General features: G+C 44.8%; 1 protein-coding gene across 5 annotated transcripts in view; it reads left to right on the top strand.

The window, feature by feature from the left end:
* Positions 1-2,417: 2,417 nt before the first annotated feature.
* The window catches only part of tbc1d17 (TBC1 domain family member 17), a 38,846-nt gene continuing 13,404 nt past the window's right edge, over positions 2,418-27,859 (top strand). Inside the window, exons 1-11 of one of the 5 annotated variants that reach the window (XM_033013048.1) lie at positions 2,418-2,546; positions 6,047-6,145; positions 7,388-7,462; positions 9,690-9,804; positions 10,942-11,152; positions 12,635-12,746; positions 14,483-14,656; positions 16,510-16,641; positions 19,299-19,402; positions 19,992-20,086; positions 21,181-21,297. In XM_033013048.1, coding sequence (XP_032868939.1) covers positions 2,520-2,546; positions 6,047-6,145; positions 7,388-7,462; positions 9,690-9,804; positions 10,942-11,152; positions 12,635-12,746; positions 14,483-14,656; positions 16,510-16,641; positions 19,299-19,402; positions 19,992-20,086; positions 21,181-21,297 — 1,261 coding nt within the window. In that variant the 5' untranslated portion in view covers positions 2,418-2,519. Of the gene's footprint in view, positions 2,571-2,592; positions 2,651-6,046; positions 6,146-7,387; positions 7,463-9,689; positions 9,805-10,941; positions 11,153-12,634; positions 12,747-14,482; positions 14,657-16,509; positions 16,642-19,298; positions 19,403-19,991; positions 20,087-21,180; positions 21,298-27,859 lie in introns of those variants that run through there. The other 4 variants (XM_033013051.1, XM_033013050.1, XM_033013047.1 and 1 more) reach the window with 4 other exon arrangements.

Genomic DNA, 27,859 nt, shown 5'->3' on the forward strand with positions numbered 1-27,859 from the left:
TATATCATCACGCAACCGCCAATTACCTCAGACGCTCATGGCATGACTTTCCACGCATTTTCCTTTCGCCCAGGAGCGGAACTATATCCTTCTCACCGGCCGAGGGGGAAACGCGCGAAAGCAACTATACATATTATCATATCATTATATATAATATATATTGGTGAATAAAGTTTGCGGGGCGCCCGCCCGCCCGTTGCCCGCCCATTGCCCGGCCGCTGCCCCGCACAAACATGGCGGCGCGGGGGGGGGGGGAATAATAATGTGTTTACCGGGTGGATAATGTTATTTATTCCGATCGCGTTTCCACGACGTTTATCGTGTAGCTCGGCCCAAAATATGAGGTGAACCCGAGTGGTTTATGTAAACAACAAGCGATCTGAGGGAGAAGGAAGGGTTTTAATTTGTTCCCCCGCATGAAATGGCGGCCGGGCCTACTCCTGCAGGCTTTTTGTTTACTATTTTGTGCGGCCTCTGAAAGTGGAATCTTTTATATATTCTTTTAATCCGGATTTTTTACTTATGTATCGTGTATTTAAAAAATATATCAATTATGATGTTTTTATAAGTGATATACTAAGATTTTATATGTATTTTATGATGTTTAATATGCAATGTATTTTTCATGTAATGTATATTTTTTGTATTGTGTATTTAAAAAATATATAAATTATGATGCTTTTATGTGATATACTAAGGATTTTACATGTATTTTATGATATATAATATGCAATGCATTTTTTAATGTAATGTGTATTTAAAAATATATAAATTATGATGTTTTTATAAGTGATATACTAAGATTTTATATGTATTTTATGATATGCAATGCATTTTTTATGTAATGTTGCCCCTTGTCTGGACCTTGAGTCCGTAATAAAGTTTATTATTATTATTATTATTATCATTATTATATATATATATATATATATATATAACGTTGAGTGTCACAGCATGCAAACAAGGGGTTGTATGTGTGTGTGTGATGGCCTTGTTTCCCCCAACATCTATTCCTCTCACAAATATGGTGCCCGTGCGGGGCAAAGTTAAAACAACATTTAAGAGGCCAAAGTGAAAACTAACAATGTGTTTTTTTAATGCAAGAGTGTCTATGCAGAAATTAAAACAATCCAACATGATTTTGGTTTGGCTCTGACCCATTTGATCACACAGAAAGTGCAAATATTCCACGAAATGCCTCACATCTGTGAGGCATGACCAATGATTATAGAGGAGCTCCTCTATAATCTTTGGGCATGACCCCACACAAGACAAGTACCCCACACAAGACGAGGGGGAAAGCAGGTAATCCACAACTAACAGCCCTTGTACCAAAGGCAATTATTGACTGCAGAAACCAAATTTCGTTTGAACCTCATGTGAGGTTCAAATGACAAATAAATGGTATTGTATTGTATTGTATTGGATGTTAAAAATCTAAAGGGTGCAAGGATCAGCCAAGCACAACACTGGTGTGTCACTAAGAAAGTTAAAGGGTAATTCTAAGTGGGGAAATTAGTTCAAACGAAAGAAAAACACCGCATAAGATGGAAATTTTATACAAACCCAGAAAATATCTGAAATCTAAAATGAAACTACTGGAGACAGCAGGTCCAGTGGCATCTAAGGAAGAGTTCTACCCATGGAGTTGAAAGGGACTACATATCCTGCCATCTTTAGTAAAACACAAAAGTGCTGGAGTAAATCAACGGGTGTGACAGTATCTAGAGAAGGAATGAACAGGCTGTTTCGGGTCAGGGCCCTTCTTAAGACTGGAGAAGGTTCCTGGCCCAAAATGTCGCCTAACCATGTTCTCCGGAGGTGCTTGTTGTCTGACCCAAAGATACTACCTCCAAAGATCCTAGAGGAGCTCCTCTGGTATCTTTGACTAACTCTGCTCTATAATCTTTGGTCTGACCTGCTGAGTTACTCCAGCACTTTCATAGAGTCTTACAGCTTGGAAATAGACTCTTCGGCTCAACTTGCCCACATGTCCCATCTACAATAATCCCATCTGCCTGTATTTGGCCCATATCCCTTTAAACCTGTCCTATTCGTGTACCTGAAGGTCTGAAGTCACCCGTTCTCTCCAGAGATCCTGCCTGACCCGCTGAGTTACTCCAACATTTTGTGTCTATCTCTAGTGTAAACCAGTATCTGCAGTTCCTTCCTACACACTATCCACTACATGTTTCTTAAAAGTTCTACCCAAAGGTCTTTCACCTGAAATGCTGAGTCTTTTATTTTTTCCTCCTCTTTCTTTTAAAGCTACATCATCTGCTGCATTTTTCCCCAGCATTATCTATAGTATTTAATTCTATACAGTAAATAATTCAGGTCAAATTCCTGAAGAAGGGACTGAGGACATATTTAACATTAAAATACAGTCTGGTGGAATTTGTTGTGACGTTATTGGTATTCAGACCACTCCTTCCAAAGTGGGTGAGCTGTGCAAGAACCAATCGACACTAGTCGGAAATGATGCAAGAAGTTTTGTTTTGGACAAGCAGAGGCAAAGAATGGGTTCGTCTGCGGATGGCCACAAGGTAATAGTTCGCTGTTTAGCAGCTGTAGGTCATTTAAAAACATCGGTAGACATTGCAACAAGGGGAGACAGTGAAGGATGGGTTCACGCGTAGAGAATTATAAGGTATTAACCATGTGTATGCTGTCGTACAGATACAAATGCACACATGTAGTGGAAGGAAATATCTCATGCAGGCACAAAAGTAATAGTTGAGTCATTATGTCCCGTGGTACAGTGATATGATCTTAAAGAATGTCTAAGCATAGGGTGAGAGTTCGAAAAACAAAACAAAGCAAAACTTTCGAAATGTGTATAAAAGGAATTGCAGATGCTGGTTTAAACCAAAGCAAAACTTTCGGTGGTTAAAATCTGAAATACAAAACATGCCACGCAGTATCTTTGGCTGGGAAGGAGAGAAAGAATGAACGAAAGAAAGAGAGAGAAAGAGAGTTAACTTTATAAGTCTATGTCCTTTCGTCCCAGCATTACTGGTCACAAAGAGAGTTGTTCTGTTACAATGGTCTGTTATAAAAGATGATCAGAAACCTTTGCTCTGTTTGTTTCTCTTCATTGATGTTGCCTGACATGCTGTGTTAGATTTCCATGACTTTCTGCTTTGATTATAGAGATTTGCAAGGTATTATGTGATAAAGGAATTCTCTCCAAAGGTGTATTATTTGTCTTTCAGAGAGTTGACAGGGAATTTGACCAGAAATATTAACTTTATTTCTCTTTGTACTAATGCTGTCTGACTGGCTGTTTCCAGCGCTTTATTCTTTTCTTTTTGGATTCTCAGCACCTGCTGCGATTAAAAAAAAAAAAACTTCTTATAAGCCCCTTTGAATAACAAAACTCTTAGCAATGGCCGCCTTCCAATTGATTTAAAGAAGAACTTTGGATGTATTTGATGGTAGGTCAAAACAGCGTAGTTGGTTAGGAAATTTGATGTTTAATCTAGATCAATCAATCAATCAGATTTATTCATCACATACACAATAAAGTGTAGATGTTAGTTTCACCCCATATGTACCTCCAAGCACTGCACTGGATCCAAAATACTGTTAAGCTGAGGCAGGTAAGAATTTCATTATTCTGTTACATAGGACAATTGAACACTCTTGACATTGGCTTGAAGAGTACCAGAGACAAGGGAGTCCTCCTGATTAAATATTACTGATTGTATGCTGTGTTGTTACCTTCTCCTCAGCTAACAATGAACCATTCTACCGTTCCTTACCATCATCTGCTTTGATCTGTCCTTTTCACACCTTACCCTTCCATGTCTCTAGACTCCCTCTCCCCTGACTCTCAGTCTGAAGAAGGGTCTCGACCCGAACGTCACCCATTCCTTCTCTCCAGAGATGCTGCCTGTCCCGCTGAGTTACTCCAGCATTTTGTGTCTATCTTCGGAGTGAACGATTGGGAATGCAAAATGGAGATGCAGTCAGAGTTGCCATCATATTAGATGGCTGAGCATCCTTGAGGTGCAGACGCCGTGCACTGCGAATATATATGTTTGTGTATACTGTATCGGGTGTTGGCCCACAATGGTATGCTCAAGGTTTTAGAATACATCTTGTATCTTTGGCAACCTCCATGATTATTGACACTTGATAATTGAAAAGTGCATAATTGTGGAATGCTGTTCCTAGTAGTTAAGTTGTGCAGGCGCACTACAGCAGCAGCTAAGATGGAGGAGGAGCAGCAAAAGAATGCCCCCCCCCCCCCTTCGACTACCCACCACCCATATCTAGCTATCTATTTCCTTCACATAGGTGCACTCTGCATGGAGTTCTGGTACAAATTGTCATTGTATATGGAAGCTTGGCTGGTGATTGCAAATCTACAGTATCAGTTGAGTACAGACATAGAATTAATATTCACTGCTAGGTGGTCCATGCCTCAGTGTAGGACATAGAAAGACAATTTCAAGGACAGTGGACGCAGAAGACACAGTCGGAGCAGGGAGTGGGCTAAATTTAAAGTTACATTTAAGTTGCTCGAGCAGACGCTGGAACCTGGAGCGAAAAACAAGTTGGAGAAACTTAGTGAATCGGGTAACATCTGTAGAGGGAAATAGACAATCAACGTTCAAGAAGGAACTGCAGATGCTGGAAAATCGAAGGTAGACAAAAATGCTGGAGAAACTCAGCATCTATGGAGTGAAGGAAATAGGCAACGTTTCGGGCCGAAACCCTTCTTCAGACTGAGGGACATCGACGTATTGGGTCGAGACCATCTAAACTGAAAGAGGGGGGATAGCTAGAATAAAGAGCTGAAGGGAAGAGTGGGGAAAGAGCTGGCAAATGATAAATAGATCCAGATGAGGAGGGGATGGTTGGCATGTAGATTCAATTGCCTTCATTTCATAATTTAGGGCGTGCTGTGTTTTAGAGGAATAGATGAATTAGGAGCTAGATTTTTTTTTTTAAACCATAATTCTTCATCTTGTCTGAGGTAGTTGAATATTTTATAAAGTATTCATTAGCATTGATGGGCATTACGGTCGGCATAGGTGAGGTGGACTGAAGAGCCTGTTTCAATGCTGTCGAACTAGGACCCTGTGACTCTGGATAGAATGTAACTCCGTTATTAATGTGCTTATGCAGCTGTCAGGATGGCGGAACATGGTGGGTCTTTTACACCTTGCAGTTCTTGTTTCTAACAAGAGGAAATATTTGCAGAAGTAAAACTGATTTGGGTTAACAATCCCCCCCCCCCCCCCCCCCCCCCCCCTTTCTCTAAACTTTTGTACAAATCCAAACTTCTGCATTCTCACCCAATGAGTAATTGGACAATTAGTTGGGGAATTTGGTGCCGTGTGTGTCTTTATTTTAAAGCCAAGTAACTCAATTGTCTCCATTTCACCAAAAAAAAAATCAATATTCACGTCACACACCATCAACCTCATCACTTCCTTACACTGCAGTCTCTGTAAACATGGCTGATTGTCCTTAACTAGTTTTCAAATCCCCTTGTTCTGATTAGTTTTCAAATCCCCTTGCTCTTTTCACACGCGAAATGGAGGTGAATTTAGAATTTTCTGATTTCAGGTCAGGTCGGGGGGAGCATGTAATCCCGTGCTACCTGCTCCATGGTCGGATAGTCTGTGACTAAACTGTCTCCCCCACCTGGTTTGCCAGGTGAGGAGGGGGCTGTGGACCCCCAGCAGGACTAAAAACAAGGCCTGTCAAAGGGCGGATGAGCTTCTCGCGAGCCAACAGCCATCCACACTTCAGTGGAAGTTACGATCACTGTCATACACAGCACCGTGAGGAATGATGATAAAACACACACACCAAAATCCTATGCTTCCTGCGGTGGAAGTCCGGTGCGTCCGTCACCGTTCCCATCGGAAACCAGCGCCACTGCGTAGCTAATGTTTTCAACGATGATGATGATCTGATTACGTGCATTTAAACTTTAAAGTCTGGCAGGCAAATCTAATCGCATTCCTGCCCTTCACAACCAACGCTGCAGTCCTGTGACTGTTTTTTTAAAAACCCTTTTCCCTAACAGGTAGCGTTCGAGAAATATGGTGTGTTTCTAAACACGAGCACAAAAAGGACACATGACCAGGATACACACATTCCCGGAGTGATTCGGATCATTGAAAAGGTGAGAGAGTTCAAATGTGGTTATTTCGTAGAGCACGTGGCTTTATTTGTTGTGGGAGTACTGTACAAAAACTAATTCCAATGGACGCCCTCTCTGGATCACAGCAGGGATCTAATGCTGAGAACCGCACGTAACCCAAACAGTCGGAAATTCAGCAGCGAACTAAGTTAGTCTAAAGAAGTGTCCCAACCCGAAACATCACCCATCTTTTTTTTCCCCCAGTGATGCTGCCTGACCCGCTGAGTTACACCAGCATTTTCTGTCTATCTTTGAGTTCCCACATAGCAGAGGATGCCTGCAGAGTTGGGTTGTCCCGTTGGAGGAGAATACATGGAGAAGCATTTTAAATCTCCTTCTGCCATTCTCAATAACAAACTGATATTAACAAATTTAGCCAGAGTCTATCTGGGGCTAATAATATCAGTCAAAGAGCCTTCAGCCCAATTTGCCCACAATGGCCCACACGTCCCATCTACAGCCGTCCCACCTGCCTGCGTTTGGCCCATGTCCCTCTAAATCTGTCCTACCTGTCTAACTGTTTCTTAAACGTTGGGATAGTCCCAGCCTCCACTACCTCCTCGTACAGTCAATCGCCCAAGATGAATATGGATCACTAGGTTCCTTGCGCCAAAATAAATTGGCTTTTTGAAACAATCTGACTGCAGTTTCCTTCCACCCATGTCCTCTGTCCATTTTCTGATCAATGTAATCAATTTTAATTCTGGACCACTTCTGGGCTACTGTTCTCTTACCACAAGCACAACGCAGCATATTTTCTAATTGCTACATTTTGTCACAACCACTGCTAATTGTATGTGGAAATGGTGGAAGACAAGCATGTTAGTACAACACTACCAGAAGAAGTACCCGTCTGAAGAACGGTCTCGACCCGAAACGTCACCCATTCCTTCTCTCCAGAGATGCTGCCTGTCCCGCTGAGTTACTCCAGCATTTTGTGTCTATTTGCGGTTTAAACCAGCAACCTTCCTCACACAGTACCAGAAACACGTCGGATTGTTTAATCCCCAAACCATCTGAATACTCCTTGGGGAATTATTGGGATTGTGTGACGTGCTGCTATGCTCTCTGCCCAATTTGATATGCTTCATATTTTTGTCAATAAAAGCAATATTGGGTAAAATATTAAAAAGGGCACCACCTCGCCTACGCCCCAACCCGACTTGTGAAATTCCCATTCAGTCTTAATGAGATGGTTTGTTCTTGTTCTGTTCTGTTCCTCAGGGTTCTGATACAGTCGTGGAGTGGATTCCAGTAAGTGAGAGTGGAGAACATTCTCAGTTCCTGTACTCCAAGAAGGTAAATCTACTGGGTCTCGAACTGTCCAGCACAAGAACAGGCCCTTTCACCCACATTGCCTGTTCTGAACGGTGATGCCTAGACCATCTCTCATCTACCCGCACATAATCCACATCCTTCCAGCCCCTGCATATCCATTTGACTATCCAAAAGTCTCTTCAGTGTTATATCTTGCACTAAATGTTGGACCTTTACCCCTATCTGTGCACTTTGGACGGCTTGATTGTAATCATGTGTACATATAGTTTTTTCTTTAAAGATAGATACAAAAAACTGGAGTTACTCAGCGGGTCAGACAGCATCTCTGGAGAAAAGGAATGGGCGACGTTTTGGGTTGAGACCCTTCTTCAGACGTTCTTTTCTTTGACTGAATAGCACACAAACAAAAGCTTTTCACTGTACCTCGGTACATGTGACAATAATAAACTACACATAAATGCCACTAGCATATCTGCCCCCACTACCATGCATTCATCACCCTCTGTGGAAAAGAATAAACTTATATCCTGCACATCTCCTTTAAACATTACCCTTCTCATTTTAAAGCCATGCTTTAAAGATTGAATCAGTCAGAAGAAGGGTCCCAACCTGAAACCACCCATCCATGTTCTCCTGAGATGCTGCCTAACCCACTGAGCTACTCCTGACACCTTGTGTCATTTGTAAACCAGCATCTGCACTTCCTTGTTGCCACTGTTAACAGGAGAAGTTCAGCGGGGGTGGGGAGATTGCAACCTTCACGTGGTCCGCCCTGTTTCGACGAATGCAATCAACCTGGCGTGCACAATCAAATAAGACCAAATAGAACAAGTTGTCCTTTAGGCTGTGCACACGTCATACGCAAGAAGCAGAAGGAGAAGTTCAGCCATAATTGAACTTGAGACTTAATTAAGCAAAAGAGTTTTCATATTTTTTGAGCTTTGTTTTTTGCTTCTCTGCTTTAACTTGATAGATTACATTTTAGTATTCATTAGAGCAGGGGTTGGCAACCTTGTGCTGCATAGGGGCCAGGGCCCATGTCTGTGAGCAGATGGCGGGCCACATCTACCGCCATAGTGTGACTCCTGGTGTTGTTTTTCACATTAGTTTTCACGTGTTTTTCCAATTAGTTTTCTGCAGTTCCCAGGTCGGCTCGCATGCCCCCGGACTGGCTGCAGTTCCCAGATCAGCTTGTGTGGCCCGAGACTGGCTGCAGTTCCCAGGTCTGCTCGCCTGACCCGGGACTGGCTGTAGCGCCCAGGTCGCTAGGATGAGAGGGTTTCTCATTGAAACATGTAAGATTGTTAAGGGCTTGGACACGCTAGAGGCAGGAAACATGTTGCCGATGTTGGGGGAGTCCAGAACCAGGGGCCACACAGTTTAAGAATAAGGAGTAAGCCATTTAGAACGGAGACGAGGAAACACTTTTTCTCACAGAGAGTGGTGAGTCTGTGGAATTCTCTGCCTCAGAGGGCGGTGGAGGCAGGTTCTCTGGATGCTTTCAAGAGAGAGCTAGATAGGACTCTTAAAGATAGCGGAGTCTGGGGTTATGGGGAGAAGGCAGGAACGGGTACTGATTGGAGATGATCAGCCATGATCACATTGAATGGCGGTGCTGGCTCGAAGGGCCGAATGGCCTACTCCTGCGCCTATTGTCTATTGTCTATTGTCGCCTGCGTGCCCCAGGACTGGCTGCAGTTCCCAGGTCGTGAAAACGAATTGAAAAAAAATACGCCTGCAGGCCGGATGATTTCGGGTTATGGGCTGTATGTTGCCGATCCCTGCATTAGTGGACAGTACACCATGGTTTTAATGTCCTTGTTATTGGGCCAAGTCATATGCTTTCCAGAGTCAAGAATGTTTTATTGTCATATATCCCAGATAGAACAACGAAATTCTTACCTGCAGCAGCACAACAGAATATGTAGACATTGTACATTGTAAGCAATGTAATAAACCAGAAAAAATGTTCAGAGTGTGTGTATACACGTACACACACACACACACACACACACACACACACACACACACACACACACACACACACACACACACACACACACAAGCACACATAAACAACAAACAAACAATAATAGTGCAGTAATAACAAAAATAGTCTATGTAGTTCAGAGCTTATTTGGAGGTTGTAGTGTTTAATAGTCTAATGGCTGTAGGGAAGAAGCTGTTTCATTCATAACTTTCCATGGTTGTCCCAGCTTCCATCAGCTACTTTGTGTGTGTTTTGCAGGATAGCAATGTGAATGGAGCCTGCCACACTGAAGAGGAGATGTTCGATCCAGGTTACGAGCCTGACTGGGCTGTTATTAGCACAGTAGGGACCCGGCCACAGGAGGAAGTACGTGGTAAGAGGCAGCTGCTCAATACTTTAATGCATTGATGGTTTTTGCATCTTAATCATGCACTTGTTAAGGTAAAGTGTGGCACTTAAACAATGTGAGATCACCAAGAGTAGTGAATCGTTTTACAAATTAGGTGAGTTTGAGTCCTCGGGTACTTTATTTATTTTCTTATGTACAGAGATGCAATGAAATGCTTGTTTAGTTTCGAGATACAGTGCGGAAACAGGCCCTTCGGCTGGAAGGATAGTCTGCGCCAACACTAGCACTATCCTACACACTAGGGACAATTTACAATTTCTTACCGAAACCAATTAACCTACAAACTTGTACGTGTTTGGAGTGTTGGAGGAAGCCGGAGCACCCGGGGAAAGCCCATGCAGTCATCGGAGAATGTACAAGCTCCAAACAAGAGGACATAATTTCGGAATTAAGGGACATAAGTTTAGGTTTAACATGAGGGGGAACTTCTTTACTCAGAGAGTGGCAGCTGTGTGGAATGAGCTTCCAGTGGAAGTGGTGGAGGCAGGTTTGATTTTATCATTTAAAAATAAATTGGATAGGTATATGGACGGGAAAGGAATGGAGGGTTATGGTCTGAGTGCAGGTAGATGGGACTAGGTGAGAGTAAGTTTGGGACGGGACGACAGATGGCACAATGGGCTAAGTGTTCGGCTGGCAACCGGAAGGTAGCCGGTTCGAATCCCGCTTGGAGTGCATACTGTCGTTGTGTCCTTGGGCAAGACACTTCACCCACCTTTGCCTGTGTGTGAATGTGTGTGAGTGATTGGTGGTGGTCGGAGGGGCCGTAGGCGCAGATTGGCAGCCACGCTTCCGTCAGTCTGCCCCAGGGCAGCTGTGGCTATAGAAGTAGCTGACCACCACCGAGTGTGACTGAGGAGTGAATGAATAATGCGATGTAAAGCGCCTTGAGTATTAGAAAGGCGCTATATAAATCCCATCCATTATTCATTATTATAAGTGTTCGGCATGGCCTAGAAGGGCCGAGATGGCCTGTTTCCGTGCTGTAATTATTATATGGTTATATGGATGATTGCAACTATTTTTCCTGTCCCTGCTTGTTGCGGCTTCCTTGATTGAGTGGGGGTTTATTTTTTTTCCACCTCTCGTGCCATTTCTTAGCTGCCGCCCAGTCTCCAGGAGTGCACAGCCAGTGGGCGTTCTCCATCAGTCTGTCCGAGCTGAAGTCTATCCGCAAAAACAAGCCGGGCCTGGGCTGGTCGTACCTCATCTTCATCAGCAAAGACGGCATCTCCTTTCCAGCTCTCCACTTCCACGCTGGTGGCACCCGAGCTTTGCTCAAGTGTCTGTGTAAATACGTGGTCCTGGCAACGTGAGTATGGAGTACCTCCGTCCACTGTGGGCCATTGGTCCACTCTCCTCACTCGTGCAGGCTCTTTTACAGCACAGGAACAGGCCCTTTGGCCCAATACGTCATTGCTGAACACCATGCCAAATCAAACCAATCTCCTCTGGCTGCATGTGATCCATATCTCTCCATTTCCCTCCACATGTATACACCTATCCCAAAGCCTCTTAATTACCATAGCAAAAGGATTTGAGTATAAGAGCAGGGAGGTTCTACTGCAGTTGTACAGGGTCTTGGTGAGACCACACCTGGAGTATTGCGTACAGTTTTGGTCTCCTAATCTGAGGAAAGACATTCTTGCCATAGAGGGAGTACAGAGAAGGTTCACCAGACTGATTCCTGGGATGTCAGGACTTTCATATCAAGAAAGACTGGATAGACTTGGCTTGTACACGCTAGAATTTAGAAGATTGAGGGGGGATCTTATAGAAACTTACAAAATTCTTAAGGGGTTGGACAGGCTAGATGCAGGAAGATTATTCCCGATGTTGGGGAAGTCCAGAACTAGGGGGTCACAGTTTAAGGATAAGATGGAAGCCTTTTAGGACCGAGATGAGAAAATCATTTTTTACACAGAGAGTGGTGAATCTCTGGAATTCTCTGCCACAGAAGGTAGTTGAGGCCACAGTTCATTGGCTATATTTAAGAGAGAGTTAGATGTGGCCCTTGTGGCTAAAGGGATCAGGGGGTATGGAGAGAAGGCAGGGATGGGATACTGAGTTGGATGATCAGCCATGATCATATCGAATGGCGGTGCAGGCTCGAAGGGCCGAATGGCCTACTCCTGCACCTATTTTCTATGTTTCTATGTATCTGCCTCCACCCACCAGCCCTGGCAATGTGTTCCAGGTACCCGTGTGCAGTCTCTTTTACAACGTGCTGTTCAGCACAGGAACATGCAGACGCCTATCCCCGTTCCTGCTTTTTCCCCATATCCCTTGATTCCTTTAGTGCCTAGAGCCAAATCTAACTCTATCCTGAAAACATCCATTGAATTGGCCTCCACTGCCTTCTGTGGCAGGCACATATAGGAATGTTCACACCTCGTTGCGGTATAGTGACCCTCCGAGAATCAATCAGCAGTTTTCCAGTCTATTTCGATCTTTGTCAATGCCTCCGGAGCGTTTAATATTAACGAAGCGAATCACTGTGGGAGTTTCGTGAAGAAGGTGGGTTTTTTTCACCGCAGTTTTTTTGTCTGAAGTTGAATTGAATTTCTTTATTTGTCATTCACAGACAAGTTTGAACGAAATTTTGTTACCATGCAGTCATAACAGTAAAAAAAAAAGCAACAACACACACAATGAACACAATTTAACACAAACATCCATCACAGTGACTCCCCGCCAGGCACCTCCTCACTGTGATGGAAGGTTAAAAAAAAATCTTATCTGCTAGCTGTCAGTGGAATGGTTTGTTGACTGTGGTTGTCAATCTGTTTGGCAGGTCCAAGAAGGACTCTCGTCTGTACCTAGTCTACTCTCACGACTCTCACGCTCTGTCTCAGTCCTTTGATGAGTTGCAGCTGTTTGACGAGCATTCCTCAGATCTGGTTTCAGTGAGTAATTCTTGTTTGCCTGGGGCTTACTTTGCTGGGGATTCAATCAACATCCACTTTGTGAATGTCTCCATAACGTACCAGTGGCACCAGTGTTTCATGTTCATGTGATAGGAGCAGAATTAGGCCATTCAGCCCATCAAGTCCACTCCGACTTTCAATTATGGCTGATCTATCTTTCCCTCTCAACCCCGTTCTTGGTTCTTGGTTTCTTGGTCCTCCAAAATATTCCAAATGGAATTTAAACTGGAGGTGGTGAAGGGAGGGCTTAAGCCAGAAAGGGTTATTGGGAAGAAAGAGCTACTTTAAATTTAGTTGCATCTGGTTGTGTAACTATAGTTGGGTGGAGATTATTCCATGCTTTACCGTTCACCTGCCTACTCCTCATAACCCCTGACACCCGTACTAATCAAGAATCTATCTATCTGTGCCTTAAATATATCCTTTGACTTGTCCTCCACAGCCTTGTGGCAATCAATTCGTAACCTTCTGACTAAATAAATTCCTATCTAAAGAGCTAGATAGGGCTCTTAAAGATAGCAGAGTCAGGGGATATTGGGAGAAGGCAGGAACTGGGTACTGATTATGGATGATCACATTGAATGGCGGTGCTGGCTCGAAGGGCTGAATGGCCTACTCCTGCACCTATTGTCTATTGTCTATTGAGTAGGCCATTTGACCCTTCGGGCCAGCACCGCCATTCAATGTGATCATGGCTGATCATCCCCAATCAGTACTCCGTTCCTGCCTTCTCCCCATATCCCCTGACTCCGCTATCCCAGAGAACCGGCCTCCACCGCCCTCTGGGGCAGAGAATTCCACACACACACAACTCTCTGTGTGAACAAGAGAGTTTTCTTGTTTCTCCAAGAATTACTCCCAGAACAGAATAAAACACAGTAAAATGCTTTCTACAATTTCTTCAGCTGAATAGTAACATCTGATTCTGAACCAATATTCTGTTGTTTCGAGCCTTCTCATGAGTGGGGGAAAAAAAGCTGTTTAACTTAAGATGCCTCACATTCTTTCAAGCCTCAGAGAATATAAGCACATTCTCCGCAATCCTTGAAAAAGTGGCCTTGCGAACCTCAGTCAAAAATCTCTTAAGGCGCTGATGGGAGAATAGGCAACGAGCAAGTAAATGGAGTCATTTACATGCGTTTACAATGGATTCCTCACAGTGGGCTGAATGGCCTTCTATCACCGAAGAAGGGTCTCGACCCGGAACATCACCTATTCCTTTTCGGGACCCGACAGAGGGCCGCCGAGAACAAAGGGGGTCCTGGCATGGTTGGGAGGGGGGGGGCGAGAACAAAGGGGGAACTGGGGGAGGGGTGCTGCCACGTGTTGCGGCAGGCAGTAGATGGGACAGTTCGGTACGTGTAACTTTGTCAGCACTACCACTTGTGTACTGCCTAGGGTGTGCGCAAAGCTAATCTTTTCACCGTACCTGCGTAGTCTTGGTGTGAAATAAAGTATTTAATGTGAAAATAAAGTATTTAAGAAGGAACTGCAGATGCTGGAAAATCGAAGGTAGACAAAAATGCTGGAGAAACTCAGCGGGTGCAGCAGCATCTATGGAGCGAAGGAAATAGGCAACGTTTCGGCCGAAACCCTTCTTCAGACAAAATGAAAATAAAGTATCATTGATTCATTCTCCAGATATGCTGCCCGACCCGCTGACTTACTCCAGCACGTCGATATTTTAACTTGGATATTTCTCTTTCTTTCCGCAGCGGTTCATACAGGACCCTTATGCCGCAACGTTCGGTAGTTTCTCCAAAGTGACCAACTTCCTGCGCGAGGCTCTGCGCCCCCCGGACGGCACCCGGCACCGGCCGATGCGCGAGATGGCCGCCGGCCTAGACCTGGACCAGCAGGATGAGCCAGGCTTCGAGGTCATCACCTGCGTAAGTGGTCAGCCTGGAAACCAGCGACAGATTGCTCGCTGCAGTATCCATGTTGCTAGATGGTCAGAGAGAAAGAGAGCGGCCAAGTTAATTCTTTATATCCTTTTAAAAAATATTTTTATTAGAAGCACGCATACAAATAGTATTAAGCCACTTACAGATTTATTTATTTTTATTTTTTTATTTTTATTAGAAGTAAGTACAATAACATGGTACCATAGCTACGTTGTATATATTGGCATGTCACAATTCATGTACAGCTTCTTATTTGGTTTTAGTTTTGGTTTCTTGGTCCTCCAAAATATTCCAAATGGAATTTAAACTGGAGGTGGTGGAGGGAGGACTTAAGCCAGAAAGGGTTATTGGGAAGAAAGAGCTACTTTAAATTTAGTTGCATCTGGTTGGGTAACTATAGTTGGGTGGAGATTAGTCCATGCTTTAATTGTGCGGGGGAAGAACGAATTGCTGTACACATCTGTCTTTTGTAGCTTTGTAACAATAAAAAGGAGACAGAGAAAGAATAGAAAAGAAATAGAAACGTGTGTGATATCAGAAAGTGAGAAAAGGAAAATGAGGAAAGAAAGAAAAGGAGAAGAGGTATAAAGCAGAAGAATAAAGGAGAGATAGCTATTTGTTATTCTTGACCACCATTCACCCAGTCCTGAAGGATCGTTTCCAAGAAGTCGACAAATGGAGACCAAGTCCTTTGGAATTGGTCTCACACACCAAATCCTGGCATCACATCACTCCAGTCCTCAAACAACTTCACTGGCTTCCCATCTCCCACCGGATCACCTACAAAATCTTGATCCTCACCTACAAAGCCCTCCACCATCTGGCCCCCCCATGTCTCACTGACCTCCTCTCCCCCTACCAACCCTCACGGTCCCTCAGATCCACATCAGCCGGTCTCCTCTCCATCCACAAGTCCAACCTCCGCAGTTTTGGGGACAGAGCCTTCTCCAGGGCAGCTCCCAGGCTCTGGAACTCCCTCCCCCAACTGATCCGCAATTCCGTGTCCCTCACCATCTTCCAGTCCCGCCTCAAGACCCATCTCTTCACCTCTGCCTATCCTTAGCCCCACGTCCCCCTCCCTTTTCATCTGTGCATTAATTGCCTCATATTGTGTTTTGAATTGAATTCTGTCTTTACTTTGTGTACTAGTCATGTCTCTACTATTTATTTCATTCCCCTTACATGTTTTTCCTCTACCTGCTAAATTTTTGTAAGGTATCCTTGAGACTCTTGAAAGGCGCCCATAAATAAAATGTATTATTATTATTACTTTGTCAGTTAGGAGGAATCGCATTTCTTCAAGATGTAGCGTTTCCAACATGTTTGAAATCCACAGCTTCAGCGCTGGTATCGATGTATTTTTCCAAAATGTCAGTATAGGTTTTTTTGCCGTTATTAAACCATAATTAAGGAATGATTTTTGAAACATATTCAATTTATTCTCGACAGATTTCTTACATAGCTTTAAGTTTTCTTTTAAAGAATAAAGACAAAGGGAGAAAAAGGTGAGAGAGAAAGTAATAGCGAGAGAAGAGAAAAAACCTAATACCAATAACAAGATTATGGAGATAGATCTGGGAAATGTTGAGTATACCTATTCATCCAACTCGGGTTTCAATCCTGATTTTGTGTTAAACCAATTTACTTTTTCAAAAATTCAATAAATGGAGACGATAATCTAACAAAAAATTCTGGTTTGTCAATTAAGACAAATCTTATTTTTTCAAAATGCAATGTCTCAATCATTTCCGTAATCCACATTTTAATTGTGGGGCATATCCTTGTTTTAAGTTTCTACCGCTGCGCCACCCTTATGAACTTCTTCTCCTTCTTCCTAGCAAGCTGACCTGGGCCAAAGGCCGACAGTACAGCGGCAGGAGACCTTAACGGCCGCAGAGTGGCAGAAACATCTTGACCCAGAAGGAAGAGTTCAAGATGTGGACAAACTGAAGAAAAAAATCTTTAAAGGAGTAGGTGACATTTTTATTTTTTTTTCCACTCATTATTTGATTCAGTTTTTGTATCCAAAACATTTCATGCATTTGTTGCAAAGTGTGGTTTAGTTTAGAGTTGGAATTGATCTTTAGAGATAATGGCGACACTGTGACACTGCGCTAGAGACCCGGGTTTGATCCTGACTCCGGGTGCTGTCTGTGCGGAGTTTGCATGTTCTCTCAGTACGTGCTCCGGTTTCCTCCCACATCCCACATGTTTGCAGGTTAATTGACTTCTGAAAACTAAATTGTTCCTAGTGTGTATGATAGTGCTAATGTAAAGGGTGATCACTGGGACAAGGGTCCTCTCTCCACTCTGTATCTCTAAAGTCTAAATGTACAGCATGGGACCGCTGAGTCCCACCCTGACCATCAATTACCATTCGCACGGATATGGTGCCTAAAATTACAGCATTACATCCCTGTTTTTGTATTCTCGCCCTGGTGAAATAAATGCTAGCATTGCATTTGCCAGAGCTATCTACCTGGGCCCAATCCCATTCCACAGTGCACATTTTTTTCAGTTGCCTTTACTTGTATTACCTTTCCAGGCAGCATATTCCAAGTTGTTGTAGCTTGCTGTTCATAAGTGATGGGAGCAGAATTAGGCCATTCGGCCCATCGAATCTACTACGCTATTCAACCATGCTGATCTGTCTTTCCCTCTCAACCCAAATCTCTGGCCTTCTCCCCTTCGCCTCTGACACCCACACTAATCACTTCTCTGTGGATGTTTAAGAAGGAACTGCAGATGCTGGAAAATCGAAGGTAGACAAAAATGCTGGAGAAACTCAGCGGGTGAAATCACTTCTCCGTGGATTGTCGGCTTTTCGTGGTGGAGAAGCTTGTGTGGTCCTGAGATCCTGAGAGCGATGCCGTCTGGAGCTGTGCTCCTGGTAGGGCCTCCCATGGCGGTAAGGTCGAGAGGGAGGTCCCTGACAAAGAGCCAATCCAACCGAGACCTCAACGGTGGAACAGGCGGAGGACGATGGCTGACCTTAGTGGAGCGTCACAACGGCTGGGAAGGCGGATGAAGGCTGCAGCAGGAAAAGGGTCTCCAGTCGTCTTGGACTCCATGCCACTGGATCCTGACCCAGATCTTTCAAGGACCATGTGGTGGCTGTCTGTGCACCAGTGTGAACTGGCTGCACCTCACAGCAACTCTTCAAAATTGATTTTCTTCAAAAGCACTTCCTAAATCCACAGACCTCTCCCACAGAATGCTCATGTCCTGCCACTACCTAGAAGATCCCCTCTAAGCCACGGCACTAATCTTGAAATGTAACATTGCGCCTTGTTCTTCACTGGGACAACATTTGCAAGTCACTGTGGTTGCGAAACTGGGGAATTCATTGCCACAGTGGAATTTTTGATCACTGCGGAGGCCAAGTCATTGGGGATTTTTACGGTTGGAGGAAGGAACTGCAGGTGCTGTTTTAAACCGAAGATAAAGACAAAATTCTGGAGTAACTCAGCGGGTCAGGCAACATCTCTGGGCATGCTGAGTTACTCCAGCATTTTGTGTCTCTCTTCAGGTATTTTTAAGGCGCAGGTTGACAGATTCTTGATTAGTGGGGGTGTCAGGGTTATGGGGAGAAGGCAGGAGAAGGGGTTGAGAGGGAAAGATAGATTAAATGGCAGAGTAGACTTGATGGGCCGAATGGCCTAATTCTGCTCCGATTACTGTGACTTACATAAGAGGGGCTGACAGCATGCAAAGATGCTCTCATCACGCCTTCAGCGGCATCTTTAGTTAGATAGAGCTCTAGGGGCTAGTGGAGTCAAGGGATATGGGGAGAAGGCAGGCACGGGTTATTGATAGGGGACGATCAGCCATGATCACAATGAATGGTGGTGCTGGCTCAAAGGGCCGAATGGCCTCCTCCTGCACCTGTTTTCTATGTTTAACAGTAAACAATAAGCCTAATTCAGTTTCTATAGCTTATGAACTTAAGTTGTGGAGCACTCAAAACTATTTGAGAAAGTGGACACTATTTATTTTGTTATTCCTCCCATCAAAATCTCTTCACATCTATCCAATATAATTCACTATAGTTACAAAGTGCTGGAGTAGCTCAGCGGGACAGGCAGTATCTCCGGAGAGAAGGAATGGGCGACGTTTCGGGTCGGGTCTTCGGATTTCCGACACAATGTAGTCAACTCAAGAGAGTTTATTGTCATGTGTCCCTGTATAGGACAATGAAATTCTTGCTTTGCTTCAGCACACAGAACATAGTAGGCATTTACTACAAAACAGATAAATGTGTCCATATACCATGATATAAATATATACACACATGAATAAATAAACTGATAAAGTGCAAATAACAGAAAATGGGTTATTAATAATCAAGAGTTTTGACCAAGCCAGGTTTAATAGCCTGATGGCTGTGGGGAAGTAGCTATTCCTGAACCTGGTTGTTGCAGTCTTCAGGCTCCTGTACCTTCTACCTGAAGACTGCAACTCCAGGGAGATGAGTGTGTGGCCAGGATGGTGTGGGTCCTTGATGATGCTGCCAGCCTTTTTGAGGCAGCCACTGCGATAAATCCCCTCGATGGAAGGAAGGTCAGAGCCGATGATGGACTGGGCAGTGTTTACTACTTTTTGTAATGACCCGTTCCTTTGATCCCAGGGCCTGTGCCACAGCATCCGACGGGAAGTTTGGAAATTCCTGCTGGGATACTATCCGTGGGACAGCTCAGCCGAGGAACGCAAAGTGTTGGTGAAACAAAAGACGTAAGCAGTAGTTCTAATTCCGGCCCAAATTGTGGAGGTGTGGGGAGGAAGTAATGTGGTTATTTTCACTGGCATGTGAACACTCGGCTTGTTGGCCAAGTGTAGAGAGGTACGTACAACGGAGGGCAGGAAACTGGAAAGATAATCCAAGATGGATCACAAATTGCTGGAGTAACTCGGCGGGACAGGCAGCATCTCTGGTGGGAAGGAACGGGTGACGTTCCGGGTCGAGACCCATCTTCAGACTGACCCAGAGATGCTGCCTGTCCCGCTGAGTTACTCCAGCAATATTGTGATCTATCTTGGATTTTAAACCAGCATCTGCAGTTCTTTCCGATACATGTATGGTCCTCACTTGCCCGGTTTCAGCCAAAAAAGTAAGCCATGGGTCATCTAATCCATTCCCTGCGCTGGCCCCAAGGTAACACATTTGCGAAGGTGAACAAAATTGCTGGAGGAACTCAGCGAGTGCGGCAGCATCTATGGAACGAAGGGAATAGGCAACGTTTCGGGCCGAAACCCTTCTTCTTCCTTCTTAGATTCTCCAGCATCTGCAGTTCCTTCTTTAACACATTTGTGATATCTGTAGAGATGAATATTTCCGGATGAAACTACAGTGGAAGTCGGTGACCGAGGATCAGGAACGACGGAATTCCCTGCTACGGGCATACAAGAGTCTGATAGGTGAGTTTGTTGGTGAGACGAGTGCCTTTCTACAGCAGATCCAAAGACGCACAGGTTTGTAGGTTGATTGGCTTGGTAACCTTGTAAATTATCCCTAGTAATAATAATAATAATAATAATATATTTTATTGTCATTGCACATAAGTGCAACGAGATTTGGTTTGCAGCTTCCATCCGATGTCATAACTTAAATAACTAATATAATTTAGATTTGGATATTGATACCCCGAGAACATGGATTGTAGTAGAACAGTAAAATAGTCAAAACAGTTCAAACAGACTAAAGTGCAGATGTGTCTATGCGACGTGACCATCCGAGGGAGACAGTCCAGGGGGGGTGGGGGGCACTCAGCAGGGCCGGTTCAGAGCCGCTATAGCTCTGGGAATGAAGCTGTTCCTGAGTCTGGAGGTTCGGGCGTAGAAGGCCTTGTAACGTCTGCCGGAGGGAAGTAGTTCGAACAGTCCGTTACAAGGATGTGAGGAGTCTTTACGGATGCTGACGGCCTTCCTGAGGCACCGTGTGCGGTAGATGCACTCCAAGGCTGGATAGTGTTTGCAGGATAGTGTTGTTGTGTGGGGATAGCTGGTCGGTGCGGACTCAGTGGGCCGAAGGGCCTGTTTCCATGCTGTATCTCTAAACTAGCCTCCATCTTGTTGAGGTCCAAACTGCTTCTGTGTCTAGTCCTCATTTTTGTCACCTGCAGGAGCCTAGCCTCCATCTTGCTGAGGTCCAAACTGTAGTGCTGTTTAGAATGTAGACAAAAGTGCTGGAGAAACTCAGCGGGTGAGGCAGCATCTATGGAGCGAAGGAAATAGGCAACGTTTCGGGACGAAACGTTGCCTATTTCCTTCGCTCCATAGATGCTGCCTCACCCGCTGAGTTTCTCCAGCACTTTTGTCTACCTTCGATTTTCCAGCATCTGCAGTTCCTTCTTAAACATGCTGTTTAGATTTTTTTTTTTTTTTTTTTGCTGAACTCTTTGTCCAAATGGCTGCTAGTCTCATTTTGGGCCTCACATTTACTCGGTAACCGCTCGGCAATAGTGTTGGAGACCCAAGTGCTGAAATTTATTAATTTATTTTAAAACCCCTAGAGCGGGATGTTAGCAGGACCGATCGCAACAACAAATTCTACGAGGGGAATGACAACCCAGGCCTGATCCTGCTCAACGACGTGCTCATGACCTACTGCATGTACAACTTTGATCTGGGTAAGTCTCCCCCACACAAGATAGACACAAAAAAGCTGCAGTAACTCAGCGGGACAGGCGGCATCTCCGGGAGAGAAGGAATGGGTGACGTTTCGGGTCGAGACCCTTCTTCCCCACACATCTGTATCTTTAAACTAAACTAAACTAATCTGCTGTCATATCTTTCATCCCTATTTCCTGACTCTAGTCAACCCAACATTGACTTCAGTTCTTAATTGCTCCTTGTAATGGATTCCTTCTCAATACCAATTCCCCTCAACCCGCTACCAACTCTTCCACAGCCACCTCACTACACAAATCTTTTTTTTTTTTTTGCTCGACTCTTTGTCAAATGCAATCGTGAACCGTTAAAATTGAGGGTGCCACAGACGAGTTGGGATCATTGGGCAGTTGGCATCTTGTGTGCAGGGCCGGTGCTAGGAATTGCGGGGCCCAATTAGAAAACTGATGGCGGGGCCCCTACTCTAGAAAAGTAAACATTTATGTATGTTTATATTTCGTGTAGTTTCGGGAATTTTAAGGCAAGCTGGATATAGACATAAAGCTGGAGTAACTCAGCAGGACAGGCAGCGCAGCGACTCTGGAGAGAAGACCCTTCTTCAGACCGAACTGAACTCGCGTCGATGAGAGTACTTGTGATTGTCTGAAGAAGGGTCTCGACCAGAAACACAACCCTCTCCCCAGAGCCGCTGCCCGTCCCGCTGAGCCAACTTCAACTTCAGAGCCAAACAAAAATCACAGAGTGCTGGAGGAACTCAGCGGGCCAGGCGGCTGCCTCACCCGCAGGGTTTCTCCAGCATTTTTGTCTACTGCAAAACGTCAATGATTCCGGGAATGCTGAGGGGACAGGGTGATAGAGAGGGAGTGGGAGAGCTAGAGAGAGACAATATGGGGAGCGGGAGAGAGAGCGCGAGAGAAAGAGGGAGGGAGGGAGGGAGTGAGCAAAAGACAGAGAGACCAAAGATCCGCTATAAGATCTTTGGACACAACGTGGGTCGGTAGGTGAATGACTAACCTGCACACCAGGAAGAAGCCCCTTCTCGCGGTCCGGGGCCCTCACTCATGATGGTGAGTTAAATGAAATTCTCAATGTGTCATCGATCTACATTCCTCAGTAAATGTAATTGTGTTTTAAACAAGTATTAATGACGCCGCGTGAATTTTATTCAAAGGAACACGGCGTCATTAATACTTGTTCAAAACACTATAACATTTACTGAGGAATGCGGATAGATGCAGATTCATGACGTTGCATAACAAGGTGTTAAGTACTTACCGTTAAGAAGTGCTAACAGCACTAGTTAACAAATCGTTTGTGTATGATGGCCGTGCAGCGGTTGTTATACATGTTCGTTTTTAAAAAATCCGGATGGCGAATTTAAAAAAATCTTTATTTAACAAAGAGAATTCGTATTTCCGTACAAAATACTGAACATTAGTGCGGGGCCCCGCTTAGGCGCGGGGCCCAATTGGGAGCAATCGGTCAAATCGGCTTAACGCCGGCCCTGCTTGTGTGTCATCGGAGAAGACGTCAGTTTAACTTAGCATCATGTGGTCGGCTCGGACATTGTGGGCCGAAAGGCCTGTTCCTGTGCTGTTCTGTGTCTGGGTGTTGTCAATGCTCATGCCAGCAGCAGACTCGGGCCCTGCATTTTAACACCAGGACCACGTCGCAGCCTGAACGATACAAAATTCCTAACATTTTTCAAGATCATAGCCACCCTTATTCAGCTTCTGGCAAAAATCCTAGCCCATCCACACCCCTTGCAGTTTTAAAACTCCTCCTTGTTACTTCAGATGAAACTGATCTCCCCTTCTGTACACTCTGGAGTTTACAAGGATGAGAGGATATCTCATTGAAACATATAAGATTGTTAAGGGCTTGGACACACTAGAGGCAGGAAACATATTCCCGATGTTGGGGGAGTCCAGAACCAGGGGCCACAGTTTAAGAATAAGGAGTAAGCCATTTAGAACGTAGACGAGGAAACTCTTTTTCTCACAGAGAGTGGTGAGTCTGTGGAATTCTCTGCCTCAGAGGGCAGTGGAGGCAGGTTCTCTGGATGCTTTCAAGAGAGAGCTAGATAGGGCTCTTAAAGATAGTGGAGTCAGGGGATATGGAGAGAAGGCAGGAACGGGGGTACTGATTGGGGATGATCAGCCATGATCACATTGAATTGCAGTGCTGGCTCGAGGGCCAAATGGCCTACTCCTGCACCTATTGTCTATCGTCTATTCTGCCAGTCTGTTTGACCCTGGTTCAGTGAAAACCGGCTGTTTAAACTAAGTAAACAACCCTCATCATGTGCCTTTATGTGCCAGATGATACTCCCTATCACCTGATCTGAGCTGATCCCTGCTGCCCAGGCTCCTCTTTGAATTTTGTGCATTGCATTTACTGAGGCCAAAATTGTATTCAGATTTTCACTCTGCCAAATAAAATGCTATTTATTTATTTGTATTTTCATTAGACGCAGTGTGGACGACAGATGGCACAATGGGCTAAGTGTTCGGCTGGCAACCGGAAGGTAGCCGGTTCGAATCCCGCTTGGAGTGCATACCGTCGTTGTGTCCTTGGGCAAGACACTTCACCCACCTTTGCATGTGTGTGAATGTGTGTGAGTGATTGGTGGTGGTCAGAGGGGCCGTAGGCGCAGATTGGCAGCCACGCTTCCGTCAGTCTGCCCCAGGGCAGCTGTGGCTACAGAAGTAGCTTACCACCACCGAGTGTGACTGAGGAGTGAATGAATAATGCGATGTAAAGCGCCTTGAGTATTAGAAAGGCGCTATATAAATCCCATCCATTATTATTATTATTAGTAGTATAAACCGCGGCATATGACACGCATTTTGTGTACAACTTCTATTTTAAATTTTACAAGAAAAAGGTAGATCAAGAAAGAGAGAGGGCGAGAGAAGAAAGGAGTGAAGGAGTACCCGATGGGCAGCCCGGGGGTGAACAAGTGAGAGCCTGTAGAAAAATAATGACAAAAACCCCATAAAATTGTAAAAAAAGAAAAAGAAAAGAACAAAAAAGAGAGAAGAAAAAGAAAACAAGAGAGAAAATGGGACTATTTCAATTTCAATTTCAATTTCAAAGCACTTTATTCGTCCCGGAGGGGCAATTTAAAAGGGCGCATTACAGCAGCTTTTTTTTTTTTTTATAGGGACACAATCAACAAACATAAGCAGCACGCATACTGCACAATCAACCAGCACACGCATTTCACAGGCACACTGCACAAATCACACAACACACACCGCACATCAACATTCAACACATAGTGTAATCGTTTCTAAAGTGCTTCCTTAGTGCTTCAATTAAAAAGTGCATATAAATTTAAATTTCTTTATTTATATAGCACATTTTTAGTCAACTTGCATTGACCCCAAAGTGCTTCACATAATTACATCCACACACACAGGCAAAGGTGGGTGAAGTGTCTTGCCCAAGGACACACACAGGCAAAGGTGGGTGAAGTGTCTTGCCCAAGGACACACACAGGCAAAGGTGGGTGAAGTGTCTTGCCCAAGGACACACACAGGCAAAGGTGGGTGAAGTGTCTTGCCCAAGGACACACACAGGCAAAGGTGGGTGAAGTGTCTTGCCCAAGGACACAACGACAGTATGCACTCCAAGCGGGATTCGAACCGGCTACCTTCCGGTTGCCAGCCGAACACTTAGCCCATTGTGCCATCTAATAATATAGAAGGTTATTATTTCATTTCATATGTTCATGAGTCAGTGATCAGCATTAAGAAGCTGGACAGCCCTGGGGATGAAGGTTGCCTTCCTCCTCTGTGTCCGGCAACCCGGACAGCGGAGTCTGCGTCCTGAGGGGAGCCACTCAAACTCAGGAAACAGGATGTGAGGGGGGTCCTGAAGAATCCTGCGTGTTAACTTTACAGACTGTTGGTCCCATAGGGCAGTGAGAGTTCGGACGGGCTGATCAATGATTTTTGAGCAGACCTTGGCCACATTCAACAGGCGGTTTCTGTTTTGCAGGGTGATGGAGTGGAAGCAGCTAGTGAAAGAGAAGGTTATTACATTTTCAATGAATGCGTAGTAGAATGTGGTGAGAATGTCTTTGTTAATCCCAAATGACTTCAGCTTCCTGAGTAGGTACTGTCTCTGATGGCACTTTTTAAGGATTTCCTCTGTGTTAGAGGAAAACCTTAGCAGGTTGTCGAAGGCTGTTCCCAGGTATTTGTATACCTCCACTATCTCCACTGGCTCCTGCTGGATGATAGTGGTGGCTGCCTCAGCCATCTGTCTCTGTTGGGGGGAAAAGGTCACAATCATGTCCTCGGCTTTGCTTATATTTAGCTCAAGACAAGACTTTTCACACCATACTATAAAGTCCTGCAGGGCTGAGCTGTGATGTTGTGTATGGCTGGGAAACAGAGACAGGAGGACTGTGTCATCAGCAAATTTTACAAAGGGGCAGTTTGGCTGGGTGGATCTGCAGTCATCAGTGTAGAGAATGAAGAGAAGTGGGGAGAGGACACAGCCTTGTGGAGAGCCAGTGAAGAGGGTGTCGGACAAGGTGTGGTTCACCAACACCCTCTGTGATCTGTTGGTGAGGAAGTCTATAATCCACAGAGTGAGTTGGTGGTTGAGGTGGAAGCAGGTGATGAGCTTCTCAGCCAAAATATGTGGCTGCATGGTGTTGAATGCTGATGAGAAGTCTGCAAACAGAAGTCTGGCTGTGGTCTTGGGGATTTCCAGATGCTTATGGATGGTGTTTAAGATGAATATTTTTGCGTCATCAACACCCCTACCAGCCTGGTAAGCAAACTGCAATGGATCCATCATCGAGCCAGTTGCCTTGGTGATGTGCTCCTTGATGATCCTCTCCATGGCCTTCATGATCAGGGAGGTGAGAGCCACCGGTCTAAGGTTATTCAGGACCTTGGTGGTGCCCTTCTTTGGGATGGGAATCACTGTCGAGTTTTTCCACATCGCGGGGACTGTGCTGCTGGTCAAAGAGCCCTGGAACAGATGCTGGAACACACCTCCCAGCTGCTCAGCACAGTGCCATAGGGTCCGCCCACAGATGTTGTCTGGCCCTGGAGCTGTGTTCTTTTTAGTCCTTTTGAGGGCTCCCACCACTTCTGATGTGTTGATGTTGAGGCCGGAGTCATCAGGTCTGAGTGTGGAGACGGTTGATTCTAGCTGGGTGCTGTTGTCCTTTTCAAATCTGGTGTAGAAGGAGTTGAGATCATTCGGGAGTGAAGTGAAGCTGCTTCCTGATACCTGAATGGGCTTGCAGCTGGTAGAGACAGAGTTCACTGCTGCCATGTTCTTAAGGCCCTGCGTAGGGATATACCTGCTTCATATCTTACCACACCCATCACCCATTTCCAGAGTTGTGTTGCACCATACTATACTTGTAATAAATCAATAAATGGAGACCATATCTTTAAAAATTGCTCTGATTTTCCTGCTAAGACGAGTCTCATATCCTCTAGAGGTAGCGTCTCAGACATGCTTGTGATCCACATTTTAAGCGTTAGGGTGGATGCATTTTTCCAAATCTGCCAAATAAAAATAACAGTTGTCGGAAGGAACTGCAAACGCTGGTTTAAACCGAAGATAGACACAAAAAAGCTGGAGTAACTCAGCGGGTCAGGCAGCATCTCTGGAGGGTGACATTTCTGGTTTGTTACCCATCTGCAGAGACGGAAAGTTGAGGGAGGGGGCGGGGCGGGACTGGAGGTGGGAAAAGGCCAGAACAAATGAAGGTCAGCTACAGCAAAGATCTTATAGCAAGCTATAGGATCTTTGAGCTACAGATGACCAGAAGTGTGGAGCCCAAAATGGCCCATTGTTGGCCCAATGAAGAGGTGATAACGAAGGGAGACAGGGATGTTAGTGGAGCTAATAGGACTACTGGAATACATTGGGATTTGTGTATCTAGGTGCTTAATGGTCAGCATGTTCTCAGTGGGCCAAAGGGCTTATTTCCTTGCTGTAAGGGTATAAAAACCTTAACATTTAAAATTCTTTAAATTCTTAAAGCTTTAAATTCTCTGCCTCTGCCTCTGGTGGAGGCTGGTTCTCTGGATACTTTCAAGAGAGAGTTAGATAGAGCTCTTGGGGATAGCGGAGTTAAGGGATATGAGGAGAAGGCAGGAACTGGGTACTGATTGTGGATGATCAGCCATGAATGGCGGTGCTGGCTCGAAACGCCAAATAGCCTATTCCTGCACTATTGTGTAAGTCCCGCTGAGTTTCTCCAGCACTTTAGTCTACCTTCGATTTTCCAGCATCTGCAGTTCCTTCATAACCACACCTATTGTGTAAGTTCAAGTTCAAGTGAGTTTATTGTCATGTGTCCCTGTATAGGTCAATGAAATTCTTGCTTTGCTTCAGCACACAGAACATAGTAGGCATTGACTACAAAACAGATAAATGTGTCCATATACCATGATATAAATATATACACACATGAATAAATAAACTGGTAAAGTGCAAATAACAGAAAGTGGTTGTTAATAATCAGAGTTTTGTCCGAGCCAGGTTTAATAGCCTGATGGCTGTGGGGAAGTAGCTATTCCT

This window comes from Amblyraja radiata, chromosome 38 (assembly GCF_010909765.2).
Source record: "Amblyraja radiata isolate CabotCenter1 chromosome 38, sAmbRad1.1.pri, whole genome shotgun sequence".
Classification (NCBI taxonomy): Eukaryota; Metazoa; Chordata; class Chondrichthyes; order Rajiformes; family Rajidae; genus Amblyraja; species Amblyraja radiata.